This window comes from Lynx rufus, unplaced genomic scaffold (genome assembly GCF_022079265.1).
Source record: "Lynx rufus isolate CCGP_SWC_20201006 ecotype Redwood Valley unplaced genomic scaffold, mLynRuf1.p SCAF_8, whole genome shotgun sequence".
NCBI classification, from domain to species: Eukaryota; Metazoa; Chordata; class Mammalia; order Carnivora; family Felidae; genus Lynx; species Lynx rufus.
In genome coordinates this window covers 88,546,806-88,561,171 of record NW_025814896.1, presented here as the reverse complement: position 1 = coordinate 88,561,171, position 14,366 = coordinate 88,546,806, and the positions used below count along the sequence as shown (strand labels likewise).

The 14,366-nt window shown below is 55.0% G+C and overlaps 1 protein-coding gene across 4 annotated transcripts in view; it reads right to left on the bottom strand.

The window, feature by feature from the left end:
• DYSF (dysferlin) overlaps positions 1 to 14,366 on the bottom strand; it is a 225,763-nt gene that overhangs the window by 74,418 nt on the left and 136,979 nt on the right. For all 4 annotated transcript variants that reach the window (XM_047069397.1, XM_047069398.1, XM_047069395.1 and 1 more), the window contains 4 exons: positions 8,658 to 8,839; positions 5,836 to 5,976; positions 4,997 to 5,026; positions 2,761 to 2,790 (listed from right to left, as the gene is read on the bottom strand). In XM_047069397.1, coding sequence (XP_046925353.1) covers positions 2,761 to 2,790; positions 4,997 to 5,026; positions 5,836 to 5,976; positions 8,658 to 8,839 — 383 coding nt within the window. The remainder of the gene's footprint in view (positions 1 to 2,760; positions 2,791 to 4,996; positions 5,027 to 5,835; positions 5,977 to 8,657; positions 8,840 to 14,366) is intronic.

Sequence of the window (14,366 nt, the reverse complement as noted above, 5' to 3'; positions counted from 1 at the left end):
AGTGACATCTGGTTGGCCCCCTGAGCCTTCAGTGAAAACATCCACGGAGCATGGAGTCCCTTCTCCCAGGGCATCCCCTGCCACAGAGCAGGACAGAAGAAGCAGAACCAAGCGTTCTGAACCACGCCCCCTTCAATGGTCAAGTCTGCAAGCCCCAGCTCACCCCAGGTGGGATCTCTCTCTCTCTCTGCACATGCTACACATCCTTGGGGCCCCTGGTTGCTAAGGAAACCGCCACCTCTTCTGCTGCCCGTGCGTGCACGTGTGTATTCTTGCGCGTGTACACACTCGTACACACTCACACGTGCATGTGCACGCTCTCCAGTTCTCAGGAAATCTAAAATTGCAGTTTCTTTGAACTCATTCCCCTTGGCAGCACGGACCGCCTTTGTTCTCCAGACGAAAAGGAAAAGAAACGAGACAGAGGGCTCAGAAGAGGCGGGGAGAAGGAGGGAGACAGGGAGCCAGAGGCCAAGGAGCAAACAGAGGAAGAGGGAAACAGGAAGGGAGAGCAGGAAGAGGGGAAAGTGGGCAAGGCTCAGGAAGAGGGAGGATTCTTACTCTACTCTGGCAGAGAGACAGGGGAGCTGGGGAAGGAAGTCCTCCCCTCACCCAAGCTCTCTGCAAGGACCCAGGTCTCCCAGACGTCACCACAGCCTCAAAGACACAAGACAAGAGACCCACTTCCCCACAAGAGCCCCCCAGAGAGGGCTGCTCCAGATGGGCATAAAGCCTGGGGGAGGGGAAATCATGTCAGCCAACAAACCGGCCCCAGGCAGGGCCAGGCCCCCAGTCCAAGACACCGCCACCTAGCCCCCTTCCTCAACCCCTTCTGCCAATCCTTGCTTCTGATGCTAGCTCAGCATCACCTCCTCCTGGAAGCCATCCCCACTGTCCTCCATCTGCTCTGGGAGCCATCGGCATAGCACGGACACATGTCGTTCCCAGACACTCCCACACAGGCCTGGGATGCACTGGCCAGAGGCACTCCCCACCAGAAAGGCCATCCTTAAACCATCCTTCAGAGTCACAAAAGCTTTCGAGGGCTCCCGTGGCCAGTGGCCCAGAATCTAAGCTGCCAGCGGGCCTTTTCACAACCCTCAGGGAAACCAGGAACACTCTTCACAGGGATCAGGCCGGGAGCCTGGAGGGTGCTGAATAGGGGGATACAGGCAGAAGCTCGGCCACAGCAAAGACGAAAAGCCTGCTAAAGCGTCAGGCTTCCTGTAGGACAGCAGCAGCAGCCGAACTCACCTGGCTACCCCATCCCTGGGGACCCTTAAAACTAAATAGGACCCAAGACCTTGGCATGAGGCTTAGCCTATAAGTGCAGGCAAAGTGGCTGAGCTATGGAGCCCCCAGGTTGGGGTAGGGGCCCCTGAGAATGAGGGGGTCCACGAGATCATCTTCGGGAATTGTTCCCTGGACCAGCTGATACTCCAGTCATCCTACTGGGCCTCAGACCCTTTGAACCTGCCGACTCAGCCCAGTCCTGTGCCGAGCAGACCCCCAAGATCTGCTCTCCTCTGGCCCTGCTGACCCACACCCCGCCTCAGTCTGTGGCCTGGCTGGCTCTGCAGCAGGACACTTGGCTCTCTTCGGGGTCTGGCCCAAAAGCGGCAAATTTTGATTTGCTTCCTGACAGTGAGACCACAGCCAGCTCCCTGCTCTCGGAATCCGAGCCTTCACTGTTACATATTACAAATCCAGTTATTAAGGACTTTAACTTTTTTTTAATAACTCATCCCTGGGCTGGGTCTTCTTCAGAGCAGGCTGTGGGTTTTGGCCACAAAGCGCTCTCAATCAAGAGAAAGGGCTCCGTGCTGCTTCCCTGGACAGGACTCTGCTCCCCTTTCCAAATCGGCAGTCTTTCGCAACTGCAGCCAGAAGCAGGAGGCTGCCTGTCAGGCCTAATTACGGCCAGCTCACTTGGCGGACCCCACCTCGGTCTGGGAGCAAAAGGAAGTGAGGTAAGGGGCGCGGGGCCTGAGGATCCCACATCCTGACCCTGCACTTCAAGTCCAAATTGCACTGAAAATGTCAAATGGTGTCCGCTCCCAGCCTGGGGATTCCCTGATGGCAGGAAGTGGCTGCCCTTTACCCAGTCCGTCTGACCAGGGCTCTCCTTCCTGTCTTCCTGCCCAGGCCTCTGCCCCTACTCACCCCTAGGACCCGCTCACAGATGTGTAGGAGGCTGTAGGGGTACGTGCTCCTCATCCCTCATGGCAAAGGATAGAGCCTTGCTTCCTCTGGAGGCAAACCTCCATCTTCTTCCAGAACCTAGGAATCCCCAACCCCACCAGCCCCTAAAGCAGCCAGGTCCTAAACTGGTGCTTGGCCCCTTGGGCCAAAGGCACGTTTCCTGTCTTCCTGCAACAATGTCTGGCTAATGCTACCTTCACCAGAAAGGCTTCCTTGACGACTCTGGCCCCTTATGAACATTTTATTCTTGAAAACACGCCATCTGGTACTCAGCCAGATGAGACTCTGTATTTCTGCCAGGAGGTCTGGGTGAATCCGGCCTCCAACAGGGCAGCAAGCCTCCTGGGGCCAAAATCATACCAGGACACAACCCACGCAGCTGTGGATCCACAGTGTGGGGAAGAAAACCCAGTCAGATCTCTGAATGGCAGACGCCCACTGGGGCACCAGGGACCCAGAAGGTTCTGGGGTACTTGTCCAGGGGCAGTCCTTCTCCTTCCCTCTGTCCCTGCCCACCTACTCCCAGCTACAGGCCACAGCTGTGAGGGTTCAGCTCACCTCTTCCAGGATTCCTGATGTATCCTGCACCTGGGCCACACCATGGGATAGTCCGCATCCAGAAGATTGGTTGGGGGGGGGGGGGGAGAGAGGAGGGAGGGTAAAAGTTTACCATTAGTGATGAGGAGCACTAGCCTGGGGCAGAGATCCACAAACCAGATGTCATCCTAAGAGAAGCCAACAGAACCCACTTCCCATCAAGGGTAAGGGTGATACGCTTCCAGCCATGCCCTCCACATGGTCCCTGAGAAAGAAGGGGTGATGGGTGTCGATGCAGAGACTGGTGCGAGAGGCCAAAGCATAAACCTCCAGCTCAGGCATCTCTAGAAGGGACAGGAGAAAGGAAAATAACAGATGGTGAGAAGGGTCCCAGACCCTGTGCAGCAGCCCCAGGAAGCAGACAGGCTGGACACCCTGGAGCTGCTGTTTCTACTGGAGCATGTGGACTTGGAGAGGCAAGAAGAAACAGCCCAGATCCCCAGGGACTGGCAGGCCTGAGGGCGGGAGCTTGGGCTGGACAGGAGAGGGAGAAGGAAAAAGACTAGAGGGGTGGGGGGCAGAAGCAGAGGGTAGAGTTGGGGGCAGGGGGCAAAGGACAGCCTGCAGGGTAAGAACTGTCTGCAAATCGCACAGGCTACCTCATAAGCAGAGAGGCATCCAAACGGAGCCTGCTTCTCAAAGCCGCAGCTGAGCCTGACGGAGAATAGTACTTCCTGAATCGCATAAGCAGGGGTACCAGTAAAGGGTCTGCATTTTCTACCACAACCCCCAGAAGAAGAAGGGGGAGCAGGAATGAACTCGCCACCACTAGCAGAGGGAGGAAAACTGCATCATGGTGGAAATGAGGAGTTGGGGAAGAGTCTAAATCACAGCTTCAGGAACTCAAGCGTGCGTCGGAATCCCTTGGGGGCTTATTCACACACAGGTTCCTGCGCTGCACCCTCAGGGTTCCCTTTAGTAGGTTTGAAGTGGGACCCAAGAATTGGCATTTCTTACATTATTCCTGGTGAGACTGCAGTGAACACCACTGGGCTGAGCCGACAGTTTTCAGCCCTGGCTGCACATTAAAATCCCCTGGACAGCATGGAAGGATACCGGTGCCTGGGCCACTCCCCCAAGAGATTGTATTCTGTTTGGTCTGGGGTGCAGCCTGAGCATTGCTGATTTCTAAAGTTGCCCAAGGGATTCTTTTTTTGTTTGTTTGTTTAATGTTTATTTTCAGAGACAGAATGAGCACGAGTGGGGGAGGGGCAGAGGGAGAGAGGGAGAGAGAATCCCAAGCAGGCTCCGTGCTGTCAGCACAGAGCCTGACGCAGGATTTAAACCCAGGAACTGCTAGATCATGACACAAGCTGAAATCAGGAGTCAGATGCTCAACCAACTGAGCCACCCACACCCCCCAGAAGGGGGTTTTGCTTCCCCATCAGGAAATCGAACCCTGGTCTCCCACGTGATAGACAGGGATACTCAACACTCTACTAATGAAGATGTTTATTTTTGAGAGAGAGAGAGCACGTGCTCAAGTGGTGGCGGGCAGAGAGGGAGGGAGACAAAGGATCTGAAGCAGGTTGTATGCCAATGTCAGTGCACCGCCTGATGCAGGGCTCAAACTCACAAACCGTGAGATATTGACCTGAGCCAAATTCGGATGCTTAACTGACTGGGCCACCCAGGCACCGTATCTAAAGCTGCCCAAGGGATCCTAATATGCCTACTGCTGAGACCCACTGTGCTGGGTGACCGTGAGGTCATTTCATTCAGAGAGTCTGTGATTCTTGGACTTCTCAGGGAAGAAGGGCAAGAAAGGCCAGAGCTGGGCAGGGACCCCACCCCCTGCCCACCTTGCCCCTGTGGTCCCACCAGGGCCTTCCCCTGCTTGAAGGCAGGACTGTAATCGTGTATGCCTGATAGCACTTCCTGACCCAGCAGGGGCTGCAAACCAGGAGGCTGGCAGTCAGTTAAAGAAGAAAAGGTAAGGGGCATCTGGGTGGCTCAGTCGGTTAAGCATCTGATTTCGGCTCAGGTCATGATCTCGCGTTCTGTGGGTTCAAGCCCTGCGTTGGGCTCTGTGCTGACAGTTGGAGCCTGGAGCCTGCTCTGGATTCTGTCTCCCTCTCTCTCTGCCCCTCTCCTGTTCATGCTCACTCTCTCTCTCTCAAAAATAAATAAACATTCAAAAAAAAAAATAAAATAAAAAAGAAGAAGAAGAAGAAGAAAGGGTAAAAGCAAGACTTACCTCAAAACCAGGAATATGGTGGATGGCCGGCTAGGGTGCAGAAAAAAGAGCTTTTAGTCAGGTGCCTTTCACCCAAGGCCCCATCACCCCCTCCTTTCTGCCCTGGCCAGGCAAACACATTTCCAACTGCAAAATGACACTCGTGGAATAGGTCAGTGATAAGGCAGCGCAGGGGTTTGCAGACTTATTTGGAGGACTAGGGACTCCTCAGAGGAAGCTGGAAGTGATGGGCGACTGCACGGGGAAGCCAGACGCCTCACCCAGAGTAGCCCGATTTCTCTCTGGCTGACACAGGGAGGTTCACATTGCAGTCAGAGCAAGTTTAGAGATATGGCTCTAAACCAAATGCCCTATTTCACAGCAGGGAAGTGGCCGGCCCTGGGTCACACAGCGAGGCCCTGGACGAGGCAGCACTAGAACAGAAGTCCTGCCCGGACCCTTCCATGGAGATGCCCCCATCACAATTAAGCTCCCCCAAACCAGATCACAGAGTCCTACTCCCAGAAACCACATCGACTTATGACCCAGGGAAAAATATATCCAATGGCCAGAAGATTCAAACATTCGAACACAGTCCAGGTTCCAACATTCTCCCCAATAGTTAGATCATGTCATGCTTTGGGGTTTAGAAAAGACGGGCAAACCCATCCTCAGCAGGTGGCCTGACAGCAGGTGGCTGTTGGGTGTTCCCCACTGAGTTCAGGCCCCTGGTCGGGGAAGAAGGATGTATTGCAGCCCCCTCTCCTCCACTGGGGCATCCTCTCCCTGTGCCCCCCAACATTCCCCCACTAGGTACTCCCTGCCTGGGCCTCCTGGATCCAGGCATGAACCAGCCTCACCTTCTCTCTCTGGATGAGCTCAAAAGAGGCCAGCAGCTCACCCGCTGGCTGGCTGCCCCTAATCAACGGGAACCAGGCCAGCCGGGGCATCCGTTCCAGACTCGGCTGACAGATGCAGCGTCCCATGAACTCGTCTGCACCCTAGACCCGGCATGGAGAAAGAAGAGTCAGCATCTCCCAGTCCGGGGCTCTGGGTGGCCTCAGAGCAATCACCAGACCTACATCTGGCCTCCTGAACTAGAAAGGGACTCAGGAGTCAGGGCAGCCCCCTGGTGCAGAATGGTGAGCTCTGCCCCCCTTAAAAGAATGTGGGGACAGTATGCAAGTGGCCCCCTGCCACTGTTGCTAGATTTGAATTCCCATCACGGTCGAATATCCCTCTGTCTAACTAGCCTTCACCTTGATTTCATTTAATCAAGCTCTGAGCCCATTAGAGACCAGGGTGGCACTAGCATTTCTCCAATGCCCTCAGCAGAGTAGGGATTCGACATTTCCAAGGGCTTTTGCCTCTCCTTTAAATTCCCCATTTCCAGCTGGGGAAACTGTGATCATTCATCAAGTTAAATGAATCTTATTAAAATGATGTTTTCATCTTATCATCCCTCTGCTCAGGCACCTTCCATGGCTCCTACTCCCTAGAGAAGAGAGCCCACATCTCCTCCCGGCATGGAAGGCTCCTCATGGAGCCTGCTTGCCTCTGCTGCCCTGCCTCGTTCTCTCTGCACATCTCCCACTCCAGTCTGCTGGCCTCTGCTGCCCTCTCAGCCCCTGGCCTTCACATGGGCCGTCTCCCCTGGCCGTGCTGCCCTCTGCCCTTCTAAGCCGCCACCCACAGCCCTGCCCAAGCTTGGCCCTCTGGCGTGGTCCTCTGTGACTTCGCTGGCCTGTGATTCCGGCCTTGTGATCAGCTTCCCCAAGGGGACAGTGGCAGGACCTGGGTCTTGGCCAGATGGTGTGGCAGCTCTCACAAGCCCTAGTGCCTTGCCCAAGGCCCTCATCTGGAAAGACCCAGAGTGGAATTGGAAGCCATTGCCTGCAGTCACACCACTGCTGGGGACGTCCCGAAGAGCCATACCAGAGTGGCCACCAGCTCCTGCATGGACGCCCACACAGCAGGTGATAGCCCAGCACCAACCTCTCAGCATGAACAGCAGCCAAATGCTGGGAGTGGTCCTGGAGGCCCCTCTGGCCCTGGTGTTGCCCCGTTAGTTGCTGGGTCATGGAGAGGTTGTGGGGAGGGGATCCGGGGCAGCCAGGCCAGCAGGAGCTCGAGGCAATGGGTATTCACCAACAGGTACGGAGTTATTTGACTATGTTAACAATGCACACAGCCTCTGCTCTCCCCCAGGACCCTGGAGCCCCACACCCAGAAGCCATGGCTCTTCTCCCCCGGTGAGATCCCTCCCAGGCACTGGCCTGCAGGGGAGAGGCAGGGTCAGAGTAACATTGTAAAAGAGGAGGTGGGATGCTATTGGAAGAAAGTGTCTGCGTGCTGCCGGCCTCCTGGCCAGCCCTGCTCTAGCACTTGCACCTGCTCCTCTGCCTAGACCCCCGGCCAGCACATCCCGGTCCTCCTCCCTCCCTCCTCTCCCTGCCCCAAAGGTGCCAGGCCCTGTGCTCTTTCCCAAACAGTCCCAAACAGACTCTTCCTCCAGTTGCTCATTCCCCTCGCTGAGCCAAGGGAAGTGCTCGCAGGTGGGCTTCCCCAGGCCAGGCCCGAGTTGCCCACTGCGAGTGGGCCCCCTCCACCTGGTGGGACACCTTAAACAGCATCACCTTGCCCCACCCCCTGCTGACCACACCCTCCCAGAGCATCTGACATCCAGCCATGGCAACTCTTTCTGGAAACATCTTCCGAACCCTTCCCCTCCCCTTTTATCCGCAGCCACCCCACCAACCCAGGCTGGACCTCTCTGCTACGCACGCTGTCAGCCAGCCCAGTCTCTCCCTTTTCTCTTCTTTTTAAAATGTTGCTCGGCCCCATCACTCCCTGCCTACCCTGGCCTCATACTCCTTTCTCCTTCCTCCCAGCCTGCCCTCTGCTCTCCTCAGTCTCCCCCTGCCCCACACCGTGCTGCAATGCCCCTGTGCCTTGCCCCAACACCCCAATCACATTTCCTTCAGGGCCTAGGTCTGCCCCACGGCCTTCCCTCACATTCCAGCCCAGGGCTGCCTCTCCCTCCCGGGAACCTTCTAGAGCTGCACTGCCCAGTACCTGTGGCTATTTAAATTTGAAGCTTAATTAATTAAAACTGAAAGTTAAAATTCAGTTTCTCAGTTGCACTAGTCACTTTCACTGCTCGATCACCATGGGCGTCGAGGGGCTCGCATTCTGAACGGACAGCCGTAGAGCATTCCCAGCATCGCAGGAGGTTCTGTTGGACAGCTCTGGAGGGCCCTGCCTGTGCTACTGGAGGATTCCCTGCTCTGTGGGTGATTCTCGGCTCCCACCTAGACTGGGAACCCCAAGTGCAGAGCCACTCAGCCTAGCACACAAATGCCTGATAAACGTTTGTGGAGTCAATGCAGCTCTCAGATGGGGACAAGGAACTGGCCTGGGATCTTACAAGCAGGTTAGAGGCAGAGAAAGCCTGACCCCCAGCCAAACACCCTTTCCAGTTCCATCCCCTGTGTCTGCCACCAGCACAGCACATGTGTGAGCAATCCAATTTTAATTACTCTAGAATAGTTTTAACTGCCCTGTAGGCTGTGGGGTCAGGGAAGAGGCCACCTGGCTGGGTAGCCCTCATAGTGGTGTCTCCCCCTGACTCCTGCAGGGTGTGGGCAGTGAGGGGACGAGGGAGGAAGGCAAGCAGACTCACGTAGGTGTCATGGTCATACAGCTCCACCACAATGCTGGGCGGTTGCTCGGCGATGCTGGCTGGCTCACCAAAGATCTCAATCTCATAGAAGATGAGTGTCTGGTCCCAGGTGGGGTTCAGAGTGTTCTTCGCCACCACGGTCTTCTGGCTCTGGTGCAGGAAGGAGACGATGGCGTAGGGATCTGTGTGGGCCGGGCACAGGGAAGGGAGGCAGGACACAGCAGAGACCGTGAGAGTCGCCCGCTCAGGAGTCATGCGGACCACAAAGCTGGAACAGAGTCATGGCCGCCATGCTGCAGCAAAAACCTACAGGTGGGAGCCCACCTCCCCAGGGCCCCTCACCTAGGTCTCTGTAAGGCCAGCTGGTGGGCCACAATGGGGAAATAGAGACAAGGTCCAGGAGAGCAGGCCAGAGATCCAAAGAACTCCCCTACTGGACTCCTCCCTGGGCTGGCTGCCGGAGGCCAGGCCCAGCTAGAGGAAGCAAGTGCCCAGATGATGCATTCATTCCTTCATCCAGCAAGCATTTATTGAATGGCTTCTACATGCCAGGCCAGGAACTAGGTGCTAGGGGCTGAGAATACATACAATTGAAGCAAAAACATAATCCATGCAAGCAACCATAAAACCACAATCCTGGTCAGCACTTTGAAGAGTGCATATAAGGTGCGGGGGCATGTGTGAGACAGTGTGAGAGAAGGGCCTATCTTCCTCAAGAAAGGGAGAGCAGACCAGAGATGTCGGTGCCATCAGACCAGGGTGCCTAGGCCTGCATTTCAGCAAGCCTCCTCTGGCGGCCACACAGCCTGGAGGGAGCAGGGACATCAGTTATGAGGTCTCTGTGAGCATGGGTGATAGTGATGCTTAGATGGGCAAGGACACCAGAGGGAAGCACATGGGCTCATAAGCTGTTTAGCAGTAGGTGGGGTTCAGAGGAGCCCTGAGATCCCTGCAGCTCCCTGCTGCCCCAGACTATTTTGCAGGCTTCCAGCCCCAGGCATGCTGGCTGGGGGCCCGTGTGCTGGCAATTCCCCCTGCCTGCTTCCAAAGGGAAGTTGGTGTTACTAGAGAAGATCCTACGGCAGTGGCTCTAAAATGTGAGCATACAGCAGAATTACCCGGAAGGCTTCCCCAGACTGCTGGGCCCCACCCCCAGAGACTATTCCTCAGGTCTGGGGTGGGGCCTGAGAATTTGCATTTCTAACAAGTTCCCAGGAGTACTGATGTGGTCTTCCAGGGCCACACTTTGGAAACCAGTGAAGGAGAAAGTCCTACGGAACTGAATGCATGTAATTTGGGACAGGGGCAGAGGGCCCAGAGGTGGGGCTCCTCCAACTTCTCCAATTAGGATGTCAGACTTGGTGCAGGGTCCAGTTTGCTGCCATTTTGTAAGACCCAGAGTACCAGGCATTTGCACAGGAAAGTCTGGAGATGCAGGAAGCTGGCAGTTGGATGCTAGATGTCTGGGAGGGCTGAGCCCAAACGCTCTCACACTTGCCTTATACCCTTGGCACCTGCTCCAGCCTGCAGCATCCTGCATCCTCTGAGCCTCACAGTTTAGCCCCAGCGGTGCTCTAACCCCCATGTGACCTCAAGAGACCCTCAGCACTAGAGGTCCGGTGCTGGGAGGTCCAGCTGTAATGCTGGGGCTGAGATGGGGAGAAAGCACTTCCTCACAAAGGGAAGGGAAGCAGGATAGGTTCCTTGGCCATAAGGAGTCCAAGTGGCATACTATGGCCATTGTGCAGGAGGTGACAGAGAGTGACCGTAGAAGAGGTGAAAGACTGGGATGGAGAGTGGGAGGGCTCCCATCAAGAGATGAGGAGAGTAGGATCCAAGATTCCGGCTGTTGGCCGATGGGCTAGTTTTAAGGGTGGGGGAGATCCAACTTAGGAGGCAGAAGCCATGGGCACTCATTGGCTGAATAATGCTGGGTTGGGCTAACAGGAGGGAGCCACCCACACGGAACCAGACTTTAAGCACAAAATCACAGTGCAGTCAGGCCTGGAGGGCTTCCCGAAGGAAACTGGTTTTGAACTTGATCCTGTGGGTAGAAGAGGGCAATGCAAGGCCCTTGACAGGGGAAGGGACAGAGGAGACATGCCCACCCATCCTGCCACCACTACCTGGTGGAAGCCTCCCTGGCATGGGGCTCCCCCTTCCGTGCACCGGCCCTGGCAGGGTGGGCCCCAAGCACTTCCCCTCCTGCCCCTGGCAGGGCCCAGCGGCGTCTGTGCATTTAATGAAACCGTCTGGCTGTGATACCATCAGTTCCAAGCTCGGCAGAGAACCTCTCCCTGGTTCCAGTAAGGGAAAGAGGGCGCGTTCTGATAAATAAAACCATATTAGAGAGCCGGCAAAAAAGCCCCTTTTGTTCCCACCCCCCGTGCTTCCCAACGCTTTATTTTTATAAGCGCGAGGGCCCCAGACCGACCGCGTTTACACAAAGATCACAATTGCACATTGTAGCGGCTGTGCACGCTGTGTTGGTGTTGCCAGCACCCCCCACGCTGCCCCCCCCCCCAGCAGGCCGACTCCTTCCAGCAGCCCCAGCAGCGCAAGCAATGAGCTCAGCTCTGGGGGAACAGGGAGGGGGTGGCTTTCAAACAAAAATCACCCAGACCCACACACGCGCCCCACCCGCCCATGGGAGGAAAAAACACACAACAAAGGCATTGTAAAGAGCAGGCCTGGAGGCCTGGGGCCTCAGACACTGGGCTACTGTGTGCTGGGGCCTGGCTTCTCCCCCCACAGGGCCCAGCCCCTCCAAAAAAAAGAAACAAGGCAGGCGGGGGTGTTGCTGAAGCAAGGTGGTCAGATGAGGGAAGGCCAGACAACCGCACAGACACATCCCTCTTCCAGGAAAGCCAAGAGGAAGGAGAAGCAGATCCCCAAGGGGAGGTGGAAGGGAAGATAAGGGGCTGGTTCTTCTCTGTCGACCCCAGCCTAGCCCTCTCCCCAGGGCCACTCCCATAAAAGAGGGGCGGCATTGGCCCCCAGGCCTCACCCCCCAACCCACACGGAGCTGAAATGGAAAGTGGCTGGATCCGAGCTCTCTAAGCACCATTAACTGTCACAGGAAGCTCCAGCCATGAACACACATGGTTCTACTGGGCACCATCACCTAGAGAGGCCCTAGGCAGGTGGTTCTTTTGCTGGGCCTAGAGCCCTGCACCTGAGCTCTGCTGCTCAGACCTTCCTAGAGCCTTCCTAAACCTTTACAGTACACTAAGCTTTCCTCATAGGCCCTGCCACCTTCCCAGCTCAGATCACCAGAATGGGGGACAGGGCAGGTGGCATCATCCTACTTGTCCCCATGAAGACTAGGTTACTAGCCCATGCTCAAATGTGACGAGGGCTAGACCCCCTGACTCCTAGTCTAGTGCTCCTTCCACCATGCCATGCTTTTAGGAAAAGAACCCTTAAGAGAGAGGGGAGTAGATCACAAATAAGGCAGTGCAAATGAAAACTATAGTATAGCAATATTTTCCCTATTAAGTTAGAAAAATTGTTCAGAATTATAAAACCCAGTGCTGGCAAATATTTGATGAAATAGGTACTCTCCTTTACTGCTGGAAGCAATTCAGGAAAGCAACTGGGCATTATGCCCTAAAACACATAAAACTGTTTATATTTTGTTTCCTATATTCCTGGGAGTCGTCCAAATTAACCAAAAAGCTATATGTATAGAGATGTCCATTCCAGCATTATTTGCAATCCATCATTCATACAATATACAATTTCTGACTGCCTAGCACGTGGTAGGTAAGCACAGCACTAGGAAAACGAACATAAATGAGATGCAATCTAGGCTCTTAGGATCATGACTATGGTTGGAAATGGTGACCACACAACAGAATCCAAGGTGATGTGCAACTTAATAGGGGAATGTATAAGGTGCTGCTGGTGGGGGACAGCCCATGTAGCCTGGTGGCATCAGGTCAGTCTTCTCAAAGGAGGTCTCCCACCACGAGTCTCAAGAAGGAAGAGTAACCACAGCAGACCAAGGAAGAGGGGGCATTCTAGACATCCAGCGTGGCATACGCAAAGACACCAAAGGGCATGGGCATTTGGGAAACAACAGGAGCTGGTCTGGCTGAGGAGGGCAAGCCCAGGGCAGTGGGGATAAAAGAGGCAGGAGGAAGCGAGGCAGCTCACAAAGGTCCCAGATCCAAGCTGAGCAATTTGGACTGAATCCTGTAGATCAGGGTTTCCCAAAATGTGTTCTTCGTAAATGCGAGTTCCCTGGGGAGCTAATGAGTGCTTAAACAAGTCAAACAGGCTCCTTTCCTGCAGCCATTTCAGAGCCTCTCAATGCCACTGTGCATCGTAAATCTTCAAGTGTGTAGTGTTTCCCAGTCTCCCTTGCTCAGGGACCCTTTTTAAGTGGAGCATTTCACAAGCCTCCAATGCACTTTGGAAAACAGCTCCGTAAGCTCAACGGGAGAATTCCCCTAGCCGGAGCCAACCTGACAGAAAGCTGTGCTTCAGGAGGAGGTGGGCCGTGACTGGGGTCCAGACACAGTAAGCCCCAAAGCAAGAGCTCTCCAGCCCCACCTAAGACAGAGTCTGGATCTGGGTGAAAACTAAGCACCGGTCCGCACGGAGGTGAACTCAGCTGTGGGGCAGCCATGGATCATCAGACCTCATTGCGGCCTGCCCTGGAGCAGCACCTCTCAGGACCACCTGCCTGCCACACATCTTTGATCCACCAGGAGCCATGAGGCCAACAAAGAGGGCACAGGACCTTCTGCTTTCTTAAGATACCCCACTCTGGTAAATTAATAACTTGGCATCTGGTCTACCTACCCTCCCTTGTTTGCTTGGTTAAAACCAAGTCAGGCCGCCTCAGCCCAGTGACCTGCGAGATCCTCAAAGAGGAGTGTCTGATTCCCCCATGCTAAGGACCATCTTCTGATACGTGGTGACCTCACAACAGAGCTGCCCATGGGGTGTCTGTCTTGGCGGGAGATCTGTAAGCAGAGCTTATGGCTCGCTCAAACCCCAGCCGAGGTGCCCAGCTGGAGGAGAGAGCAAATCAGAATTCCCTGGGGAACAGTTTGGCAAATGAGACAGCTTCTGTCCTGATTCCTTTTGAGAAACACCATTCTACACTGAAGAGCAGTTCCGCTCAGGCTGCAGCGTAAGGAAACGATGCTGCCCGCTAGATACAGCGTTGAGGACATGTGATTTCTAAGTCCTCCAGAGTCATATCTTTCCCAGTCAAACTGAATTCAGTGCACAGTATAGATGCTCACCAAGCAGGGGCGATCCCAACCCAATATCAAAGCGAAGTCACTTGAGTTAAGCATCATTTTACATTTTTTAATGCCTAATTGCTACACAGGTCACATACGCTCACAACCACAAGCCACACACGTCCTTCTAGTCCTGGAGAATCAATGCTGGCTATATATTCAAACCCCACCGGAGGTGGAATCCTCATGCAGCCTGGGCAGAACATCACAAGCCTCCCTTTCCTGCCTGGGTTTAATATTATTCAACAAGTATTTCCTGGGCAGTTCCTGTGTGTCCCCCCAAACCCCTCGGCCAGAGAGAGAAGGAAGCAGACACAGCGCCCCCCCCCCCCCGGCTTTGGGCAGCCCCAAGGCCCACCCCTCAGGGCACAAGCAGAGAGTACAGCTCAGGGCCATGGGAGCCCGGCAGTGCAGGAAAGGCCTAGAGCACCACGGGTCACAGTCGATGGAG